Source organism: Protopterus annectens, chromosome 1.part1, assembly GCF_019279795.1.
Source record: "Protopterus annectens isolate FY-2018-M chromosome 1.part1, PAN1.0, whole genome shotgun sequence".
NCBI classification, from domain to species: Eukaryota; Metazoa; Chordata; order Ceratodontiformes; family Protopteridae; genus Protopterus; species Protopterus annectens.
The window spans coordinates 1,566,979,635-1,567,003,634 of NC_056726.1; the positions used below are offsets into that span (position 1 = coordinate 1,566,979,635).

Consider the following 24,000-nt stretch of genomic DNA (forward strand, 5'->3'; position numbering starts at 1 on the left):
AACCTAGTGCCATTTTTATATGTGTCTAAATAATAGAGTCTATCACACTCAATGATGTCAAACATGGTACCGTTTTTATATGTATCTAAATAATAGAGTCTATCACACTCAATTATGTCAAACCTGGTGCCGTTTTTATATGTGTCTAAATAATAGAGTCGATCACACTCAATTATGTCAAACCTGGTGCCATTTTATATGTGTCTAAATAATAAAGTCTATCACACTCAATTATCTCAAACCTGGTGCCATTTTTATATGTGTCTAAATAATAGAGTCTATCACACTCAATTATGTCAAACCTGGTGCCGTTTTATATGTGTCTAAATAATAGAGTCTATCACACTCAATTATGTCAAACCTGGTGCCGTTTTATATGTGTCTAAATAATAGAGTCTATCACACTCAATTATGTCAAACCTGGTGCCATTTTTATATGTGTCTAAATAATAGAGTCTATCACACTCAATTATGTCAAACCTGGTGCTGTTTTTATATGTGTCTAAATAATAGAGTCTATCACACTCAATTATGTCAAACCTGGTGCCATTTTTATATGTGTCTAAATAATAGAGTCTATCACACTCAATTATGTCACACCTGGTGTTTTTAATTGTGTCTAAATAATAGAGTCTATCACACTCAATTATGTCAAACCTGGTGCCGTTTTTATATGTGTCTATATAATAGAGTCTATCACACTCAATTATGTCAAACCTGGTGCTGTTTTATATGTGTCTAAATAATAGAGTCTATCACACTCAATTATGTCAAACCTGGTGCCATTTTTATATGTGTCTAAATAATAGAGTCTATCACACTCAATTATGTCAAACCTGGTGCCGTTTTATATGTGTCTAAATAATAGAGTCTATCACACTCAATTATGTCAAACCTGGTGCCGTTTTTATATGTGTCTAAATAATAGAGTCTATCATACTCAATTATGTCAAACCTGGTGCCATTTTTATATGGGTCGAAATAATATAGTCGATCACACTCAAGTATGTCAAACCTGGTGCGGTTTTTATATGTTTCTAAATAATAGTCTATCACACTCAGTTATGTCAAACCTGGTGCCGTTTTTATATGTGTCTAAATAATAGAGTCTATCACACTCAATTATGTCAAACCTGGTGCCATTTTTATATGTGTCTAAATAATAGAGTCTATCACACTCAATTATGTCAAACCTGGTGCCGTTTTTATATGTGTCTAAATAATAGAGTCTATCACACTCAATTATGTCAAACCTGGTGCCGTTTTATATGTGTCTAAATAATAGAGTCTATCACACTCAATTATGTCAAACCTGGTGCTGTTTTTATATGTGTCTAAATAATAGAGTCTATCACACTCAATTATGTCAAACCTGGTGCTGTTTTATATGTGTCTAAATAAAAGCGTCCATCACACTCAATTATCTCAAACCTGGTGTGGTTTTATATGTGTCTAAATAATAAAGTCTATCACACTCAATTATCTCAAACCTGGTGCCATTTTTATATGTGTCTAAATAATAGAGTCTATCACACTCAATTATGTCAAACCTGGTGCCGTTTCTATATGTGTCTAAATAATAGTCTATCACACTCAATTATGTCAAACCTGGTGCCATTTTTATATGTGTCTAAATAATAGAGTCTATCACACTCAATTATGTCAAACCTGGTGCCATTTTTATATGTGTCTAAATAATAGAGTCTATCACACTCAATTATGTCAAACCTGGTGCCGTTTTATATGTGTCTAAATAATAGAGTCTATCACACTCAATTATGTGAAACCTGGTGCGTTTTTATATGTGTCTAAATAATAGAGTCTATCACACTCAAGTATGTCAAACCTGGTGCCGATTTTATATGTGTCTAAATAATAGAGTCAATCACACTCAATTATGTCAAACCTGGTGCCGTTTTTATATGTGTCTAAATAATAGAGTCGATCACACTCAATTATGTCAAACCTGGTGCCGTTTTTATATGTGTCTAAATAATAGAGTCTATCACACTCAATTATGTCAAACCTGGTGCCGTTTTTATATGTGTCTAAATAATAGAGTCTATCACACTCAATTATGTCAAACCTGGTGCCATTTTTATATGTGTCTAAATAATAGAGTCTATCACACTCAATTATGTCAAACCTGGTGCCGTTTTTATATGTGTCTAAATAATAGAGTCTATCACACTCAATTATGTCAAACCTGGTGCCGTTTTTATATGTGTCTAAATAATAGAGTCTATCACACTCAATTATGTCAAACCTGGTGCCATTTTCATATGTATCTAAATAATAGAGTCTATCACACTCAATTATGTCAAACCTGGTGCCGTTTTTATATGTGTCTAAATAATAGAGTCTATCACACTCAATTATGTCAAACCTGGTGCCATTTTTATATGTGTCTAAATAATAGAGTCTATCACACTCAATTATGTCAAACCTGGTGCCATTTTTATATGTGTCTAAATAATAGAGTCTATCACACTCAATTATGTCAAACCTGGTGCTGTTTTATATGTGTCTAAATAATAGAGTCTATCACACTCAATTATGTCAAACCTGGTGCCATTTTTTATGTGTCTAAATAATAGAGTCTATCACACTCAATTATGTCAAACCTGGTGCCATTTTTATATGTGTCTAAATAATAGAGTCTATCACACTCAATTATGTCAAACCTGGTGCCGTTTTTATATGTGTCTAAATAATAGAGTCTATCACACTCAATTATGTCAAACCTGGTGCCTTTTTTATATGTGTCTAAATAATAGAGTCTATCACACTCAATTATGTCAAACCTGGTGCCATTTTTATATGTGTCTAAATAATAGAGTCTATCACACTCAATTATGTCAAACCTGGTGCCATTTTATATGTGTCTAAATAATAGAGTCTATCACACTCAATTATGTCAAACCTGGTGCCGTTTTATATGTGTCTAAATAATAGAGTCTATCACACTCAATTATGTCAAACCTGGTGCCTTTTTTATATGTGTCTAAATAATAGAGTCTATCACACTCAATTATGTCAAACCTGGTGCCATTTTTATATGTGTCTAAATAATAGTCTATCACACTCAATTATGTCAAACCTGGTGCCGTTTTTATATGTGTCTAAATAATAGAGTCTATCACACTCAATTATGTCAAACCTGGTGCCGTTTTAGATGTGTCTAAATAATAGAATCTGTCACACTCAATTATGTCAAACCTGGTTCCGGTTTTATATGTGTCTAAATAATAGAGTCTATCACACTCAATTATGTCAAACCTGGTGCCATTTTTATATGTGTCTAAATAATAGAGTCTATCACACTCAATTATGTCAAACCTGGTGCCGTTTTTATATGTGTCTAAATAATAGAGTCTATCACACTCAATTATGTCAAACCTGGTGCCGTTTTTATATGTGTCTAAATAATAGTCTATCACACTCAATTATGTCAAACCTGGTGCCATTTTATATGTGTCTAAATAATAGAGTCTATCACACTCAATTATGTCAAACCTGGTGCCATTTTTATATGTGTCTAAATAATAGAGTCTATCACACTCAATTATGTCAAACCTGGTGCCGTTTTATATGTGTCTAAATAATAGAGTCTATCACACTCAATTATGTCAAACCTGGTGCCGTTTTTATATGTGTCTAAATAATAGAGTCTATCACACTCAATTATGTCAAACCTGGTGCCGTTTTTATATGTGTCTAAATAATAGAGTCTATCACACTCAATTATGTCAAACCTGGTGCCGTTTTATATGTGTCTAAATAATAGAGTCTATCACACTCAATTATGTCAAACCTGGTGCCGTTTTTATATGTGTCTAAATAATAGAGTCTATCACACTCAATTATGTCAAACCTGGTGCCGTTTTATATGTGTCTAAATAATAGAGTCTATCACACTCAATTATGTCAAACCTGGTGCCATTTTATATGTGTCTAAATAATAGAGTCTATCACACTCAATTATGTCAAACCTGGTGCCATTTTTATATGTGTCTAAATAATAGAGTCTATCACACTCAATTATGTCAAACCTGGTGCCGTTTTTATATGTGTCTAAATAATAGAGTCTATCACACTCAATTATGTCAAACCTGGTGCCATTTTATATGTGTCTAAATAATAGAGTCTATCACACTCAATTATGTCAAACCTGGTGCCGTTTTTATATGTGTCTAAATAATAGAGTCTATCACACTCAATTATGTCAAACCTGGTGCCATTTTTATATGTGTCTAAATAATAGAGTCTATCACACTCAATTATGTCAAACCTGGTGCCGTTTTTATATGTGTCTAAATAATAGAGTCTATCACACTCAATTATGTCAAACCTGGTGCCGTTTTTTATGTGTCTAAATAATAGAGTCTATCACACTCAATTATGTCAAACCTGGTGCCGTTTTTATATGTGTCTAAATAATAGAGTCTATCACACTCAATTATGTCAAACCTCGTGCCGTTTTTATATGTGTCTAAATAATAGAGTCTATCACACTCAATTATGTCAAACCTGGTGCCATTTTTATATGTGTCTAAATAATAGAGTCTATCACACTCAATTATGTCAAACCTGGTGCCGTTTTTATATGTGTCTAAATAATAGAGTCTATCACACTCAATTATGTCAAACCTGGTGCTGTTTTTATATGTGTCTAAATAATAGAGTCTATCACACTCAATTATGTCAAACCTGGTGCCGTTTTTATATGTGTCTAAATAATAGAGTCTATCACACTCAATTATGTCAAACCTGGTGCCATTTTTATATGTGTCTAAATAATAGAGTCTATCACACTCAATTATGTCAAACCTGGTGCCGTTTTTATATGTGTCTAAATAATAGAGTCTATCACACTCAATTATGTCAAACCTGGTGCCATTTTTATATGTGTCTAAATAATAGAGTCTATCACACTCAATTATGTCAAACCTGGTGCCTTTTTATATGTGTCTAAATAATAGAGTCTATCACACTCAATTATGTCAAACCTGGTGCCGTTTTATATGTGTCTAAATAATAGAGTCTATCACACTCAATTATGTCAAACCTGGTGCCGTTTTATATGTGTCTAAATAATAGAGTCTATCACACTCAATTATGTCAAACCTGGTGCCGTTTTTATATGTGTCTAAATAATAGAGTCTATCACACTCAATTATGTCAAACCTGGTGCCGTTTTTATATGTGTCTAAATAATAGAGTCTATCACACTCAATTATGTCAAACCTGGTGCTGTTTTTATATGTGTCTAAATAATAGAGTCTATCACACTCAATTATGTCAAACCTGGTGCCGCTTTTATATGTGTCTAAATAATAGAGTCTATCACACTCAATTATGTCAAACCTGGTGCCATTTTTATATGTGTCTAAATAATAGAGTCTATCACACTCAATTATGTCAAACCTGGTGCCGTTTTTATATGTGTCTAAATAATAGAGTCTATCACACTCAATTATGTCAAACCTGGTGCCGTTTTTGTTATGTGCCTAAATAATAGAGTCTATCACACTCAATTATGTCAAACCTGGTGCCGTTTTTATGTGTGTCTAAATAATAGAGTCTATCACACTCAATTATGTCAAACCTGGTGCCGTTTTTATATGTGTCTAAATAATAGTCTATCGCACTCAATTATGTCAAACCTAGTGCCGTTTTTATGTGTCTAAATAATAGAGTCTATCACACTCAATTATGTCAAACCTGGTGCCATTTTTATATGTGTCTAAATAATAGAGTCTATCACACTCAATTATGTCAAACCTGGTGCCGTTTTATATGTGTCTAAATAATAGAGTCTATCACACTCAATTATGTCAAACCTGGTGCCATTTTTATATGTGTCTAAATAATAGAGTCTATCACACTCAATTATGTCAAACCTGGTGCCATTTTTATATGTGTCTAAATAATAGAGTCTATCACACTCAATTATGTCAAACCTGGTGCCGTTTTATATGTGTCTAAATAATAGAGTCTATCACACTCAATTATGTCAAACCTGGTGCCGTTTTTATATGTGTCTAAATAATAGAGTCTATCACACTCAATTATGTCAAACCTGGTGCCGCTTTTATATGTGTCTAAATAATAGAGTCGATCACACTCAATTATGTCAAACCTGGTGCCGTTTTTATATGTGTCTAAATAATAGAGTCTATCACACTCAATTATGTCAAACCTGGTGCCGTTTTATATGTGTCTAAATAATAGAGTCTATCACACTCAATTATGTCAAACCTGGTGCCGTTTTTATATGTGTCTAAATAATAGAGTCTATCACACTCAATTATGTCAAACCTGGTGCCATTTTTATATGTGTCTAAATAATAGAGTCTATCACACTCAATTATGTCAAACCTGGTGCCATTTTTATATGTGTCTAAATAATAGAGTCTATCACACTCAATTATGTCAAACCTGGTGCCGTTTTTATATGTGTCTAAATAATAGAGTCTATCACACTCAATTATGTCAAACCTGGTGCCATTTTTATATGTGTCTAAATAATAGAGTCTATCACACTCAATTATGTCAAACCTGGTGCCGTTTTATATGTGTCTAAATAATAGAGTCTATCACACTCAATTATGTCAAACCTGGTGCCATTTTTATATGTGTCTAAATAATAGAGTCTATCACACTCAATTATGTCAAACCTGGTGCCGTTTTATATGTGTCTAAATAATAGAGTCTATCACACTCAATTATGTCAAACCTGGTGCCGTTTTTATATGTGTCTAAATAATAGAGTCTATCACACTCAATTATGTCAAACCTGGTGCCGTTTTTATATGTGTCTAAATAATAGAGTCTATCACACTCAATTATGTCACACCTGGTGTTTTTAATTGTGTCTAAATAATAGAGTCTATCACACTCAATTATGTCAAACCTGGTGCCGTTTTATATGTGTCTAAATAATAGAGTCTATCACACTCAATTATGTCAAACCTGGTGCCATTTTTGTATGTGTCTAAATAATAGAGTCTATCACACTCAATTATGTCAAACCTGGTGCCGTTTTATATGTGTCTAAATAATACAGTCTATCACACTCAATTATGTCAAACCTGGTGCCGTTTTATATGTGTCTAAATAATAGAGTCTATCACACTCAATTATGTCAAACCTGGTGCCATTTTATATGTGTCTAAATAATAGAGTCTATCACACTCAATTATGTCAAACCTGGTGCCGTTTTATATGTGTCTAAATAATAGAGTCTATCACACTCAATTATGTCAAACCTGGTGCCGTTTTATATGTGTCTAAATAATAGAGTCTATCACACTCAATTATGTCAAACCTGGTGCCGTTTTTATATGTGTCTAAATAATAGCATCCATCACACTCAGTTATGTCAAACCTGGTGCCATTTTTATATGTGTCTAAATAATAGAGTCTATCACACTCAATTATGTCAAACCTGGTGCCGTTTTTATATGTGTCTAAATAATAGAGTCTATCACACTCAATTATGTCAAACCTGGTGCCGTTTTTATATGTGTCTAAATAATAGAGTCTATCACACTCAATTATGTCAAACCTGGTGCCATTTTTATATGTGTCTAAATAATAGAGTCTATCACACTCAATTATGTCAAACCTGGTGCCGTTTTTATATGTGTCTAAATAATAGAGTCTATCACACTCAATTATGTCAAACCTGGTGCCATTTTTATATGTGTCTAAATAATAGAGTCTATCACACTCAATTATGTCAAACCTGGTGCCATTTTTATATGTGTCTAAATAATAGAGTCTATCACACTCAATTATGTCAAACCTGGTGCCGTTTTATATGTGTCTAAATAATAGAGTCTATCACACTCAATTATGTCAAACCTGGTGCCATTTTTATATGTGTCTAAATAATAGAGTCTATCACACTCAATTATGTCAAACCTGGCGCCATTTTTATATGTGTCTAAATAATAGAGTCTTTCACTCTCAATTATGTCAAACCTGGTGCAGTTTTTATATTTGTCTAAATAATAGAGTCGATCACACTCAATTATGTCAAACCTGGTGCCGTTTTATATGTGTCTAAATAATAGAGTCTATCACACTCAATTATGTCAAACCTGGCGCCATTTTTGTATGTGTCTAAATAAGAGTCTATCACAATCGATTATGTCAAACCTGGTGCCATTTTTATATGTGTCACAATAATAGAGTCTATCGCACTCAATTATCTCATACGTGGTGCCGTTTTTGTATGTGTCTAAATAATAGAGTCTATCACACTCAATTATGTCAAACCTGGTGCCGTTTTTATATGTGTCTAAATAATAGAGTCTATCACACTCAATTATGTCAAACCTGGTGCCATTTTTATATGTGTCTAAATAATAGAGTCTATCACACTCAATTATGTCAAACCTGGTGCCGATTCTATATGTGTCTAAATAATAGAGTCTATCACACTCAATTATGTCAAACCTGGTGCCATTTTTATATGTGTCTAAATAATAGAGTCTATCACACTCAATTATGTCAAACCTGGTGCCATTTTTATATGTGTCTAAATAATAGAGTCTATCACACTCAATTATGTCAAACCTGGTCCATTTTATATGTGTCTAAATAATAGAGTCTATCACACTCAATTATGTCAAACCTGGTGCCGTTTTTATATGTGTCTAAATAATAGAGTCTATCACACTCAATTATGTCAAACCTGGTGCCATTTTTATATGTGTCTAAATAATAGAGTCTATCACACTCAATTATGTCAAACCTGGTGCCGTTTTTATATGTGTCTAAATAATAGAGTCTATCACACTCAATTATGTCAAACCTGGTGCCATTTTTATATGTGTCTAAATAATAGAGTCTATCACACTCAATTATGTCAAACCTGGTGCCGTTTTATATGTGTCTAAATAATAGAGTCTATCACACTCAATTATGTCAAACCTGGTGCCGTTTTTATATGTGTCTAAATAATAGAGTCTATCACACTCAATTATGTCAAACCTGGTGCCATTTTTATATGTGTCTAAATAATAGAGTCTATCACACTCAATTATGTCAAACCTGGTGCCGTTTTATATGTGTCTAAATAATAGAGTCTATCACACTCAATTATGTCAAACCTGGTGCCATTTTTATATGTGTCTAAATAATAGTCTATCACACTCAATTATGTCAAACCTGGTGCCATTTTTATATGTGTCTAAATAATAGAGTCTATCACACTCAATTATGTCAAACCTGGTGCCGTTTTTATATGTGTCTAAATAATAGAGTCTATCACACTCAATTATGTCAAACCTGGTGCCGTTTTTATATGTGTCTAAATAATAGAGTCTATCACACTCAGTTATGTCAAACCTGGTGCCATTTTTATATGTGTCTAAATAATAGAGTCTATCACACTCAATTATGTCAAACCTGGTGCCATTTTTATATGTGTCTAAATAATAGAGTCTATCACACTCAATTATGTCAAACCTGGTGCCGTTTTTATATGTGTCTAAATAATAGAGTCTATCACACTCAATTATGTCAAACCTGGTGCCATTTTATATGTGTCTAAATAATAGAGTCTATCACACTCAATTATGTCAAACCTGGTGCCATTTTTATATGTGTCTAAATAATAGAGTCTATCACACTCAATTATGTCAAACCTGGTGCCATTTTTATATGTGTCTAAATAATAGAGTCTATCACACTCAATTATGTCAAACCTGGTGCCATTTTTATATGTGTCTAAATAATAGAGTCTATCACACTCAATTATGTCAAACCTGGTGCCGTTTTTATATGTGTCTAAATAATAGAGTCTATCACACTCAATTATGTCAAACCTGGTGCCATTTTTATATGTGTCTAAATAATAGAGTCTATCACACTCAATTATGTCAAACCTGGTGCCATTTTATATGTGTCTAAATAATAGAGTCTATCACACTCAATTATGTCAAACCTGGTGCCATTTTTATATGTGTCTAAATAATAGAGTCTATCACACTCAATTATGTCAAACCTGGTGCCGTTTTTATATGTGTCTAAATAATAGTCTATCACACTCAATTATGTCAAACCTGGTGCCATTTTTATATGTGTCTAAATAATAGAGTCTATCACACTCAATTATGTCAAACCTGGTGCCGTTTTATATGTGTCTAAATAATAGAGTCTATCACACTCAATTATGTCAAACCTGGTGCCGTTTTTATATGTGTCTAAATAATAGTCTATCACACTCAATTATGTCAAACCTGGTGCCGTTTTTATATGTGTCTAAATAATAGAGTCTATCACACTCAATTTTGTCAAACCTGGTGCCGTTTTTATGTGTCTAAATAATAGAGTCTATCACACTCAATTATGTCAAACCTCGTGCCGTTTTTATATGTGTCTAAATAATAGTCTATCACACTCAATTATGTCAAACCTAGTGCCATTTTTATATGTGTCTAAATAATAGAGTCTATCACACTCAATTATGTCAAACCTGGTGCCATTTTTATATTTGTCTAAATAATAGAGTCTATCACACTCAATTATGTCAAACCTGGTGCCGTTTTTGTATGTGTCTAAATAATAGAGTCTATCACACTCAATTATGTCAAACCTGGTGCCGTTTTTATATGTGTCTAAATAATATCTATCACACTCAATTATGTCAAACCTGGTGCCGTTTTTATATGTGTCTAAATAATTGAGCCTGTCACACTCGATTATGTAAAACCTGGTGCCGTTTTTATATGTGTCTAAATAATAGAGTCTGTCACACTCGATTATGTCAATCCTGGTGCCATTTTTATATTTGTCTAAATAATAGAGTCTATCACACATGATTATGTCAAACCTGGTGCTGTTTTTATATGTGTCTAAATAATAGAGTCTATCACACTCCATTCTGTCAAAGCTGGTGCCATTTTTGTAGGTGTCTAAATAATAGAGTTGATCACCCTCAATTATGTCAAACCTGGTGCCGTTTTTATATGTCTAAATAATATAGTCTATCACACTCAGTTATGTCAAACCTGGTGCCATTTTTGTATGTGTCTAAATAATAGAGTCAGTCACACTCAATTATGTCAAACCTGGTGCCGTTTTTGTTTGTGTCTAAATAATAGAGTCTATCACACTCAATTATGTCAAAGCTGGTGTGTGGCTATCACACTCAGTTATGTCAAACCTGGTGCCGTTTTTGTATGTGTCTAAATAATAGAGTATATCTCACTCAATTATGTCAAACCTGGTGCAGATTTTATAGATGAGTTGGTCCCGGCCTTGTTTAAAGTTGATTGAGGCCCCCTTGGACGCTGCTGCCTTAACAGAAAAAATACTTTGTGGATACATCGCGATATACAGAGCCCGAGTCATCATCACCTTTACTTTTCGCCCTTCTGTGTCTTGCAGCCATACCTCTGCATTACCTCTCTTTTGTGTGGCCCCACAAGTTCTCATTCCGTCAGCTTATTCCACAATGTGTTCTTCCGGTTGGAAAGTTGCATCAAAACATTTAAACTTTTCAGGTCGTTAATTATGTGTGATATGTTGCCAGTGTCAACCATTAATCCCTTCTGTTTTAACTTATGAATTTGATGCTCGTTTATTCTGAAGACAAATGTGTTATCATCCGCATCAGTTACTTGTTTTCATTATCTTTTTTCTTTCATCTACAGTTACTGTTCCTGTGGCTAGAGTGTTTACAGAAACTACACCACTGTCTCTGGCCTTTATATTCTCTGGCATTCTTGTGCCTTATGTCCCTTTTGGCCACGGCCATAGCATATAATCTCTGCTTTTACTCTTTTCTGCAAGGCCAATTACTTTCATCACATTATCATTGCTTACGTTGGCATTACATTTCTCGGTATGTTCATAGCTTCTCGACCTTGTTTTGAACACACTAAAGCCCCAACTTATCATCATCTTGTGTGATGTGTACTGCAAATGGTTTAAAAGTTTCAGGCAACCCTTTTAGGATCATCACAATTAGTAATCCATCACTGAGCTTCTCCCCAGCATTTCTAAGTGCCGTAATGGCCGTCTCAGCCCTAATAATATAGTCTGTGCCACTTTCACTGATGGCCCTCTGGAGGCTTGTTAATTTGATGTATAAGCTAATTACCCTTGGCTTCCCTTTTCTGGCATAATGGTCTCTCAGGATCTGGAGCACTTCTCTACCGTCGTCTGCAGCTTCTCTATGATGAGGGTCAAACTTTTGTCATCTAAGAACTGCATTAGTTCTGCATATGCCTCCTCATTGTTCTCAGCATCATTGTCGCCTTCCTCCTCATTCTCGTCATCTTCTGCATCCTGCTGCACATTTTGCAAAATGGCGTCTTTCAGCCCTAGCAAATGCAAGTTCCCCAGAAACTTTGTCTCCCACAACTCGTAATTCTTTCCATCTCTGTCGAAACATAGTCTGTGCCATCGGCTTCCTACACCCCTCCTGGGCCCATAACCTGTTGGTGGTATCATCTTAAAGGTAAGAAAGTCGGGTTAGACATACATTTACAAAGGAAAATAAACACACGTGAAGGCAATCAATCTGGTTAAAAACAGAAGAGGGGAACAACCATCGCTTCCTCCTTTATTATAAAGCACATGGTCACATGACCTCTCTTGACCTCTCCACACCAACGACGTCAGTGTAAGAGCACACATATGATCATTCACTCTCTTTATTATTATCAGCCAACAAGGTGCCTAATGTGTGGAATCTGCATGAACTCCTTGTTTTCATGTGGGTTTCCTCCAGGTGCTTCAGTTTCCTCTCACATTCCAAAGACATGCCCTAGGGGGACTGGATGCACGCGTGTGTGTGTGTGTGTGTGTGTGTGTGTGTGTGTGTGTGTGTGTGTGTGTGTAGTATGGAAGAACAACTATGGCAGGGCTAGCCACTTAGTGGTGTGAACCATGGCTCAAGATTGTTGTAACTGCTGAAGTGACATGCTGACTGCATTTGCAAAAATGAAAAAAGTGGTTGTGGATAGATGACCCCATGTGCAAAAATGGGGAAAAGTGGTTGTGGATAGATGACCCAATGTGCAAAAATGTGGAAAAGTGGTTGTGGATAGATGACCCAATGTGCAAACATGGGAAAAAGTGATTGTGGATAGATGGATGGATTTGCCCATAATCACTGTTAATTACAGCTTCTTTATCCGATGTTGAGGGAAAAAATAAGGGTAGTTTTGTTTTCATTTTCATCATTTATCATTGTTTCTTGCTGAAGCCATTTCATGTGAACAATTTGTGGATTGTGCACATTTGTGGTTATAATGGTGGGTTTCTTATGCAGTAAGGACAGAAAGTGTACAAAAATAAATAAATAAGCAAATAATGAGGACATGTATCTGTGTGTAAGACATAAAATTACTGAGAGTTCAGGCACCTAAAGGTTTGAGGTGCCTGAACTCTAGGGGATCTTAGATCTTCCACACAGAGATGTTTCCTCATTATTTGTTTTTGGACCCAGTATATTGACATACTGGGTTTGTGAGACTTCAAGGGACACCATAGAGACTGTTTCAAAAGTGTACAAAAAAGAAACAACCTTCTAATGTCATGCCCTATTTGATTAAATCCCAAAAGATCATTCTGCATTTAAATATAATGCAACCCACTATCTGTGATGGTTCTAAAGCTGTTAGGAAACCAATAGGATTCAAATGTATCCTATATTTGGTGGTACTGATGTGTACAGATCCAAAAAAATGGTGATACGTTCTGCCTCAATGAATCGGTACAGCTGACCTGCAGGGTTTCTTCTGTCGTAAAGTGTCTTGTGTTTTAGGGTGATGAGCAAATATGTAATCTGAAGAAATAAAGGGTATAGCTTTTGATAGATTCCTAGAATGATCTAGGATCAGTGCATTCTCAACGTGCATATTTCACGGTATTTGTTGTTTCCTCCCACATCCCAAAGACATGCTATAGGTGGATTGGACACTCTAAATTGGCCCTAGGTGTGAGTGCATGCATGTGTGTGCCTTCCGTGGAAGGTTGGGTGCTGGGCTGGCAACTTGACACTGTAAAACTCCACTGCCAATCATGAGCGGACATGTGATCCGCTGTGGTGACCCCTAACCGGGAAAAAGCTGAAAGAAGAAGAAGAAGTTAACCAACTGCACCTGGAATATGAAATACTACAACCAATGAATTTTGACATGTTTAACAGCATTACCTACACCGGAGCCTGTCAAATATATTGCTCAATATGACTTCCAGGCTTTTGTTTCTTTTATGTCCTCTAAGCATGTAAATACTTTTCTTGCTGTGATAGGGCTGTTCTTCATTCACTGTAAAGGGTGTAAAAAATACAGTAACACTGTACAGCCCTTTAAAGAGAATAGTCCTCTGATAAACTAGCATACAGTTTCTGCCATGTTTTAACAAATTGCTGTTAAAAGACAATGTGAAAATAAGTTATCATTTGAATGCAGTTTCTTGAGGAAAATGTTAAATAAATAATGTGCTCACAGCCATGCAACATTTACTTTTTTTTTTTTAGTTATCCCGTTAGATGATATGAAGACCATTACAGTTACAAAGGATGAGCTGGAAGGTAATAGTAGTCCCTTATTTTGTATATTATACATGTGTGCGTGCGTACATGTGTGTGTGTGTGTGTGTGTGTGTGTGTGTGTGTGTGTGTGTGTGTGTGTGTGTGTGTGTGTGTGTGTGTGTGTGTGTGTGTGTGTGAGTATGTGGGTGTGTGTGAGAGTGGCAACAGTCAATAACATCTGCTAATGAATGGCAACCAGGCTCATCTGGGTGAAGTGCTGAACTCTTCTCTGAGGTTACTGACTGGTACACCTACAAACAGTCACATTACACTGGCCTTCCAAGATCTCCATAGTTTGCCAATAGCAGTCAGATGTGGACTTAAAAACTTTGATTCTCACCTACAGTGCCCTTCCCAATCTTGGTTCTGCCTATCTAAAATTAATCACTGCAGCATTATGCTATCCTACACAATTCAGCTCCCCAGGTGACAGGCTACTACTAATTCCATGGACAGGTTTAGATACTTCTGGCAGATTTTTTCCTTTACATGTTTTGTCACAGTCTTGTAGAATCAGATACCTTCCCAGATTCAGGCTAGCAATTTCACATTTTCTTTTAGGAGGCTTCTAAAATCCCATCTTTTCAGAAAAGTTTGTCTGGACTAAATAAGAAAACTGTACTCCATTTCTAACTTATATCATTTTTATCTTTACATATCCTGCAATTTGACTCCTACACACTTGATGCTTTTTAATACACTATATTGTTTTTGTCTGTGCAGTGTTTAGATTTTAAACATTTGAAAAGCTTAAATAAATTAATAAAATAGAATAAAATTAAATAAATAATGTTTTATAATAAGTTGCAACAGAAAACATAATGTAGCTGTCCAGGTCTGAGCTGTATTCAATCATATAATGGCATTTAATACCTATATAAGAACTAGGATGTAACATTTCGTACTTGAATTAAGTTGTCTCTCAAACATTATAACTCATGAAATCTCTTTCTTACTTACAACAGTTTTTTGTGCAAATTACATTTCATTGTATTAAGAGAGTTGCATTAGTTGGACAATGTAGAGTTTCTTTCATAGGAGAGACAGAAACAGCATCTGTTTCTTAAAAATTCTCCTTCCTGCAGAATTGTCTTGCAAAAGCATAATGCAGATGTCTGTACCCAGATTTAGAACAATTTCTAGTCAGAAAACAACCTGTCCTTTTCATCCTCATGAACCCTGCATCAGAAATTAATAAATTGTTTTGGCATTATGTATATTCTTTCAACATCTTAATGACAAATAAAAACAGACAAACATACTAAAATGTTATTAATTAAAATTAATTACAAAATTTAGTGAGGGTTACTTTCCAGTTTAATATGAATGCAATTACTTCAAATATATGGCTACATCTTGTTCTGAAATTACAGAATAACTCATTGGGAGCTTTGTTGGCAAGTTGCTTTTGATGAGTGTCCCATTAATTGAGTGAGTAAAATCAGTGGGTTGTTTAGTTGACTGTTATCATGAATCAAGGGGAACATCCCTCTATACAGAGATCAAACTGTTTCACTTTCTACAAGATAATAACATTTTTGTGTTAGAATACATAACTAAAATGAGTGCAGGAAATGCAGTTCCTCATACTGGGGTGCAGAGATGCTTGCCCCTTTGCAATAATGCTTATTTCTATAAATTTGCAGACTGTTGATGACTTAGTTAACAAGTTTACCTTAGTTTGTCGTCTTATTTGATGGGCCTGCATTGTTGATAGCTTCAGTACAACAAGACTGAGGTCACCAAATGAATGTCAAGTTGTCAACAAAGTGGACTAGACTTGATCACATAAAGCAACAGCTCCTGATTGGGTTTGGTGATCATCAACCATCACAACTCCCACGTTACCATATATCTAAGAATGACTCAGCATACAGTAAAAGTCATTCAAAGACGGGATCAAGATTTATAAATAGTCTTGTGTTCGTGGACAGTTGTACCACTCTGGTGATCTTATCAATAAATTATTTATCATTATGAATTACCATAAATTATTTTTGAATCTAGAAAATATCTTCTTACAATTCTCAAGGCAGACAGAAAAATAAAATGGAAGAATGGGCCATACAGTAATCTGAATAATGAAACATTTTGTTTCAGTCTAGACTATACAGTATCTGCCTTTTTAGAGACTCGCCGTTCAAAATTGAATTGTGTTCTTGTATTAGATTATTATTCAACCTAAAGATATATAATAGTAACAAAACTTTTTGACATAATAATTTAAGATTTTGTATAAAATTACAATAAGGCTAAGCTATAAAAGTTCAACTGCATCTGTAAGCTATTTCCTACAATCACATTTGAGTAGAGACCAAACTTAGACCATATGACTGTTTTGTGAAGTAATTTACTTTAGAAGTAAATAAGCTTCTTCCTGGAATTTGAATTTTATGATTATATTACCATCTTCACAACTCATTAAAATACGTTACAAATGAACTAAAAATGAAAATGCAAAAAATTCATCTTTTCCTGTGTGGGGCTTTGGACATATTAAGGGGGTGACACTCCTAACTGTCCTGTATTATATATTCTAAGCTTTAATTTCTTCAGTGCGGCCAAAAAAGGAAGTATCAAGTTCAGTTTTGAGGCAGCTGGACATGTTTCTAGGTTTCTTCATAAATCCATATCCTGGAAGGTGCTGTTTCGCGTGGGCAAGACATCATTCAGAATGATTTTAGGACTACAAGATCTTGAACAGAAAGAGACTCTCGTAGGACTAAATCAAATGTTTTATCCAAGGTGGTATCAACATTCTTAGACTTCAGTCTCAACCAATCAAATTAGTTCTCATTGTTCTTGTCTGCTGTACTGAAGTGGGGTCTGGCATCTGAAAAACTTGTGGTGCTTAGGAAATGAGATTTTAAATAGGAGATATCACTTCATATTTCCAAGAGGGAAAATAATTTATTCAGTCCTGACTTCTTCAAAATCTCTTAAAAGAATTCTTAAAGTGTTATCCAGAATTAATTTATATAACGCAGGAAATATGCCATCTAAAACCAGGGCCTTATTATTTTTTAAATTTTTGATTTGTTCTTTCTATATGGCTTTAGAATGCAAAATGGTTGTTCCATTTTGGATAGATTTCAGAAATTTTGTTAAAGCATAATGGTCAGACAATTGCACTGATACCATTTCATTAAGTTTGTTCAATGCTCTAATTCCAGATTCCATTCCAAAAATACAAGTGCCTGTCCTTTGGTCTCTTCTAGCTATTGCAAGAAGAATTATCACGCTATTGGAAATGTAAAAACATCCTCTCTTTTTCAGAATTCATTTGTCTAGCAAAAAATGTGTGCAGTTGGGAAATACAAACTGTTCATGCTAGAATGTGTAACATTACTCATAAACAATTGTCATGGCTAAAACTTAAAGGTCTATTGGAAAAGTTTTAATAGATTTATATAATAATGCATTTTGTTATGGACGCTATATAGTTTTATTGTTCTTAGTTGATTGTGTTGTTTTGTTATAATGAATTCTTGCTGATTTACAATGCAATAAAAAGGAAATGAGATTTTATTTAACTGAAGCCAAAAGTAAGGATTCATGTCACAGGATTTATGAACAACCAATTGATTCCTAAGCCAATGAAGCACTCCATCAAAATAATAAATTCGAATGGCAAATTGCAGTAACATAAAAAAAAAATCCAGAAAAGAAATATTAACAACTATGTTTTGTAAAGAAAGCCTCCATGCTGCCCACATTACCAGACACACACACACACACACACATTTTATATACACACACACACACACACACACAATATATATATATATATATATATATATATATATATATATATATATATATATATATATATATATATATATATATATATATATATATATATATATATATATATGGGTCTCATTTCCATGAACGAAAATTACGCTTTCACAAAATGTAATTTCACCTCCTTTTCCGAAGTGCATCGAAAATGTACTTTAAAAGGAAACTAAGTGAACACAAAAAAATGCACACAAAACCCCAACACTAACTACATTTATGCAGGGCAAGCCCCGCATCCCCCTGTGCCCCATACCCCCTACCTTTTATATTTCATCCCAGGATTACACTACAGTGGGGAAAAGGGAAAATTCCTTATCCCCACTGTGTTGTGATCAAAGTAATAAGTCCGCTGTTGTTCGCTGTTTTATGCCAAGTGCATTTTCAAAAATGCACTTTCAAAGGAATCGCCAAATTATGTTTCATAGAAACGTAAATTTGATGGGTTGAGGTAGACCCATATATATATATATATATATATATATATATATATATATATATATATACAGAGAGAGAGCAAGACAGAGATGGATATATATATATATATATATATATATATATATATATATATATTTTTTTTTTTTTTTTTTTTTTTTTTTAATTTAACATTTAACACCTTTATTGAAGTATCACTTAAAACATAGGCAAACATACATTTCTATACAAGAAAACAAACCATGTTAATGTGTTCACATTTATACAATTAGTATCAATCACCTATTTGGTAGCTAGGGGTAACCTTGTTTTTCGAAGGGTATGACTATGCATTTTTGGCATTTAACTTTAGGCCATGGCTCTGGCACCAGTTATCCATTTCTGTGAGACCCTTCTGAAGGATATCTGTGTCAGATGTGTTTTCTACTATGGCGCCCAGTTTGCAGTCATCTGCAAACTTTGTCAGCCATAACCCTCCTGTGTTTGCTTGTACTTCGGAAAAGTAGATGCCAAACAAGAGTGGGCCCAGGACTGAGCCCTGTGGTACACCACTTGTGACAGGCTTTGAGTCTGACATGGCGCCAGCAACTCTGACCCTGTGGGTTCTGTCCCAGTTTGCAACCCATCTTGTGATGTATGGGTTAACATTTAAGCTGATGAGTTTTTCAATGATACCCGAGTGGGGTATTGTATCGAAGGCCTTAGCCAGATCGAGGTAGGCTGTATGGACTGCCTTTCCCTCATCAATGGCTTTGGTGACTGTTTCAAAAAAAGTCAACCAAGTTTAGAAGGCATGATCTGCCTTTGACAAAGCCAAACTGGGATGGATCCAAAGTCTGCAAATTCCCTATGTCTTTATTTATGAGGTCCATTATGATCCTCTCCATGGCTTTGCAGATAAGGCTTGTCAAGCTAATGGGCGGTAATTTCCAGGGTCGGTGGAGGCACCGCCTTTGTGAAGTGGGACCACAGTTGCAGTGTGCCACTCCTGGGTGCGTATCCAGAGGTAAGACTATGATTAAACAGCTGTCCTAGCTGTGGGTTTAATTCTCGTTGAGTTCGTGGAGCACACAGCCGGGACACCATCAGGTCCCATGGATGCTGTGTTTTTGCTTTGGAGAGAGCAGTTCTCACTTGGGCGTTGGAGATGTTTGGGGGCTGCAATCGCTTGGTATAGATATCTCTCCTTTTGGGGGAGGGAGAAGTTTGCACTGAACCTGTCAGCCAGTATGTTGGCAATGTCTGTAGGATCAGTAATCTTCACATCATTTTGAACTAGTTCTGAGCATATCTGGGAGTTTCCTCCCAGGTTTCTAACTATAGCTAAAGAGGCCTTATGATTGTCTTTTGAGTCTTTAGCTATTTTTCTCTCAAAATTTGCTTTGGATGATTTTATGAGAGCTCTTAGTTTTTTACTTATAGTGATCAAGGGTGTCTTACCTTTTAAGGATTTTGCTCTATCTTGTAGTAGCTTCCTCCTTTTGTTGTAGAGTTTGTTTATGGCTGGGGTCCACCAGACTGGACGCTTGCCTTTGGTACAAAGAGTCTTTGTTTTGCTTGGGATTGCCTTATCCATGCAGTCCTGCAGGTGCTGGTAGAAGGCATTTGTAAGTGATTCAGCGGCTTGAGTACTGTTTTCCGCCGGCTCGGGGGCCTTAAAGGAGACCACACTAGTCTTTAGAAGTGTGAAGTCGGCTTTAGAAGTTCTTTACTGTGGTCTTTTTTATTTCAGGTGGGGTGGGATGAGGACCTCCAGCGAGATTAGTTTGTGATCTGATCTCACCAGTGAGGGGTATACTCGGTGTTGAACATTGTGCTCCCATGTTCGTGATGATGAGATCAAGTATGTTTTCTCCTCTTGTGGGGATGGTGACTAGTTGTTCCATGGCATTTGAGTTTATGAATTCCAGGAACTTTTGGGCTAGGGTGTTTGGGCTTGAGTAGTGTTCCCAGTCTATATTAGGGTAATTGAAGTCACCTAGTATGATGGTGTTTGGTGATACATTTATCCCCTCTAGTGTTTTCAGGAAGGCCATGTGAGGTTCCTGAGTTTGTGAGGGTGGCCTGTAACATGCTACAATTTGTAGAGCAGTCTTGCCTATGGTTAATTGCACCTGGATGGTCTCCGATGCATCGTGCGTTGCCACCAGTCTTAAGGTGTGGGTGTCTTTGATGAATATGGATACCCCACCTCCTTTCTTGGTATTGTCCGGATTTTGGGGCCGGAACGCATGATAAGAGGTAAAACCTGATAGTGCTGGGGTGCTCTCAGGAGCCTTGAACCAGGTTTCTGTCACTGCACAGACATCGATGTTCTCCATACTGAGAAGGGCCTTGAGTGCGTGCGTTTTGAGATTTAGACTTCTGGCATTGAGCAGCATTACCCTTAGTTTTTTTTCCTTTTTTGTGTTCTAGGGTGGTAGGTTTAGAATTTGAGCCTTGCCTAAAAAGGCACTATGGGGTGGCAAGAGCCTTTGCCAATATCCGGAATCCCAGGGTGACAGGTGCAAGCCGTCCCTTGCGAAGCAGCGTGGCTTGTCCAGCATGTCATCCCAGGCAGACAGACATTGATCCCCTTTGAATGACACCAGAGTTTAAGCCAATTGTTAAAGCTGATCATCTTATCTCTGTATTGTGGCATCATTCTTGGTGAAGGTAGGATACTGCTCAAGGTCAGGGTCATACCTGCCTGGGCTACATAATCAGAGAGCTCCTCAATGTCTCTTTTCATGTAGTCCAAGGAGGTGCGTCTCAGGTCGCTTACACCAGCGTGGACAATGACTGAGTCGTATTTGTACCTGCTGTTGAGAGACCTGAGTGCTTGCGTTATGTGGCGGATTCTAGCGCCCGACAGGCAGCTTACTGTGACCTTCTCCTTACTCAGTCTGGTGAGCGGGACATCAGTGTGTCTGACTATGGAGTCACCAATGACTAGTGTGTCTGGCATTGTGTTTGGCCTTAAGGGCTGTGACTGTTTGACACTCTGACTGTGAGGTCTATGTGTTGCAGGTGTTGTGTTCTGAGGTGGTGGTTGTTTGGGTGTCTGCTTTGGTGGCCTCTGCTGTTTTGGTAGATTTTTAATCAGAGTCGAGTATGTCTTTGTGTGTTTATGTGTATGATTTGAGGTTGTGATGGTACTATGTGAGACTGGGTCTATAGTGTGTGTGGTAACCTTCTCCTCCTGACTGGTCTTGCCAGTCCTATGTTGAGAGAGCTCAGCCTCCAGTTTGGCCTTATAGTTGCATCTCTCGCATGTATTTGTGTTTTGTGGGAGGAGGAGAGGGTTGTCTGTGTACATGAGGCAATTGTAACATTGCCTCAATATTCCCAGGTTCACCAGCTGAGCAGGAGAGGACACTAGCAACTGATCCCTCGACATACTAGAAGGACTAGACAAAAAAACTTTAAAAGAGATTCCGGGGGACGTGGGTGACCGAAAAATGGGGGTTTGCCTTTTTAGGGTGCTATCTATAAGAGTGCCGTATCAAGGTAATAAGTACTGTAGGAGCAAGTGCTAGGTTTAACAGATAGAGAAAAGTCTACTTGGAGTCAAGTAAAGATGATCTTTTTAGGTATTAGAGAAAGTGCTAGTAACAGGGATGCTTAAAGGTAAGATTGAAAAGAATGCACTCTGCAGTGTGCACTAGAGAAGTTAGATATGAAAGTAGGTAACTTGAGTTTTACCTGTTTAAAAAGTTAAGGTGGTATCAACATTCTTAGACTTCAGTCTCAACCAATCAAATTAGTTCTCATTGTTCTTGTCTGCTGTACTGAAGTGGGGTCTGGCATCTGAAAAACTTGTGGTGCTTAGAAAATGAGATTTTAAATAGGAGATAGCACTTCATATTTCCAAGAGGGAAAATAATTTATTCAGTCCTGACTTCTTCAAAATCTCTTAAAAGAATTCTTAAAGTGTTATCCAGAATTAATTTATATAACGCAGGAAATATGCCATCTAAACCAGGGGCCTTATTATTTTTTAAATTTTTGATTTGTTCTTTCTATATGGCTTTAGAATGCAAAATGGTTGTTCCATTTTGGATGGATTTCAGAAATTTTGTTAAAGCATAATGGTCAGACAATTGCACTGGTACCATTTCATTAAGTTTGTTCAATGCTCTAATTCCAGATTCCATTCCAAAAATGCAAGTGCCTGTCCTTTGGTCTCTTCTAGCTATTGCAAGAAGAATTATCACGCTATTGGAAATTTAAAAACATCCTCTCTTTTTCAGAATTCATTTGTCTAGCAAAAAATGTGTGCAGTTGGGAAATACAAACTGTTCATGCTAGAATGTGTAACATTACTCATAAACAATTGTAATGGCTAAAACTTAAAGGTCTATTGGAAAAGTTTTAATAGATTTATATAATAATGCATTTTGTTATGGACGCTATATAGTTTTATTGTTCTTAGTTGATTGTGTTGTTTTGTTATAATGAATTCTTGCTGATTTACAATGCAATAAAAAGGAAATGAGATTTTATTTAACTGAAGCCAAAAGTAAGGATTCATGTCACAGGATTTATGAACAACCAATTGATTCCTAAGCCAATGAAGCACTCCATCAAAATAATAAATTCGAATGGCAAATTGCAGTAACATAAAAAAAAAATCCAGAAAAGAAATATTAACAACTATGTTTTTGTAAAGAAAGCCTCCATGCTGCCCACATTACCAGACATACACACACACATATTATACACACACACACACACACACACACACACATATATATATTTTATATATATATATATATATATATATATATATATATATATATATATATATATATATATATATATATATATATATATATATATATATATATATATATATATATATATATATATATATATATATGGGTCTCATTTCCATGAACGAAAATTACGTTTCTACAAAATGTAATTTCACTACTCCTTTTTCCCGAAAGTGCATCGAAAATGTACTTTTACAAAAAGGAAACTAAGTGAACACAAAAAAAAAATGCACACAAAAAACCCTGCAACACTAACTACATTTATGCAGGGGCAAGCCCCCTGCATCCCCCTGTGCCCCCCATACCCCCCCACCTTTATATTCTCATCCCAGGATCACACTACAGTGGGGAAAAGGGAAAATTCCCTTATCCCCACTGTGCTGCGATCAAAGTAATAAGCTCCGTTGCTGTTCGCTTACTTGCTTTTTCACGAAAGTGCATTTTCAAAAA

The 24,000-nt window shown here is 35.7% G+C and overlaps 1 protein-coding gene across 3 annotated transcripts in view; it reads left to right on the plus strand.

The window, feature by feature from the left end:
- Positions 1-24,000, plus strand: part of LOC122811408 (myomesin-3-like) — a 482,129-nt gene that overhangs the window by 392,577 nt on the left and 65,552 nt on the right. For all 3 annotated transcript variants that reach the window (XM_044083257.1, XM_044083248.1, XM_044083240.1), the window contains one exon: positions 14,507-14,560. In XM_044083257.1, coding sequence (XP_043939192.1) covers positions 14,507-14,560 — 54 coding nt within the window. The remainder of the gene's footprint in view (positions 1-14,506; positions 14,561-24,000) is intronic.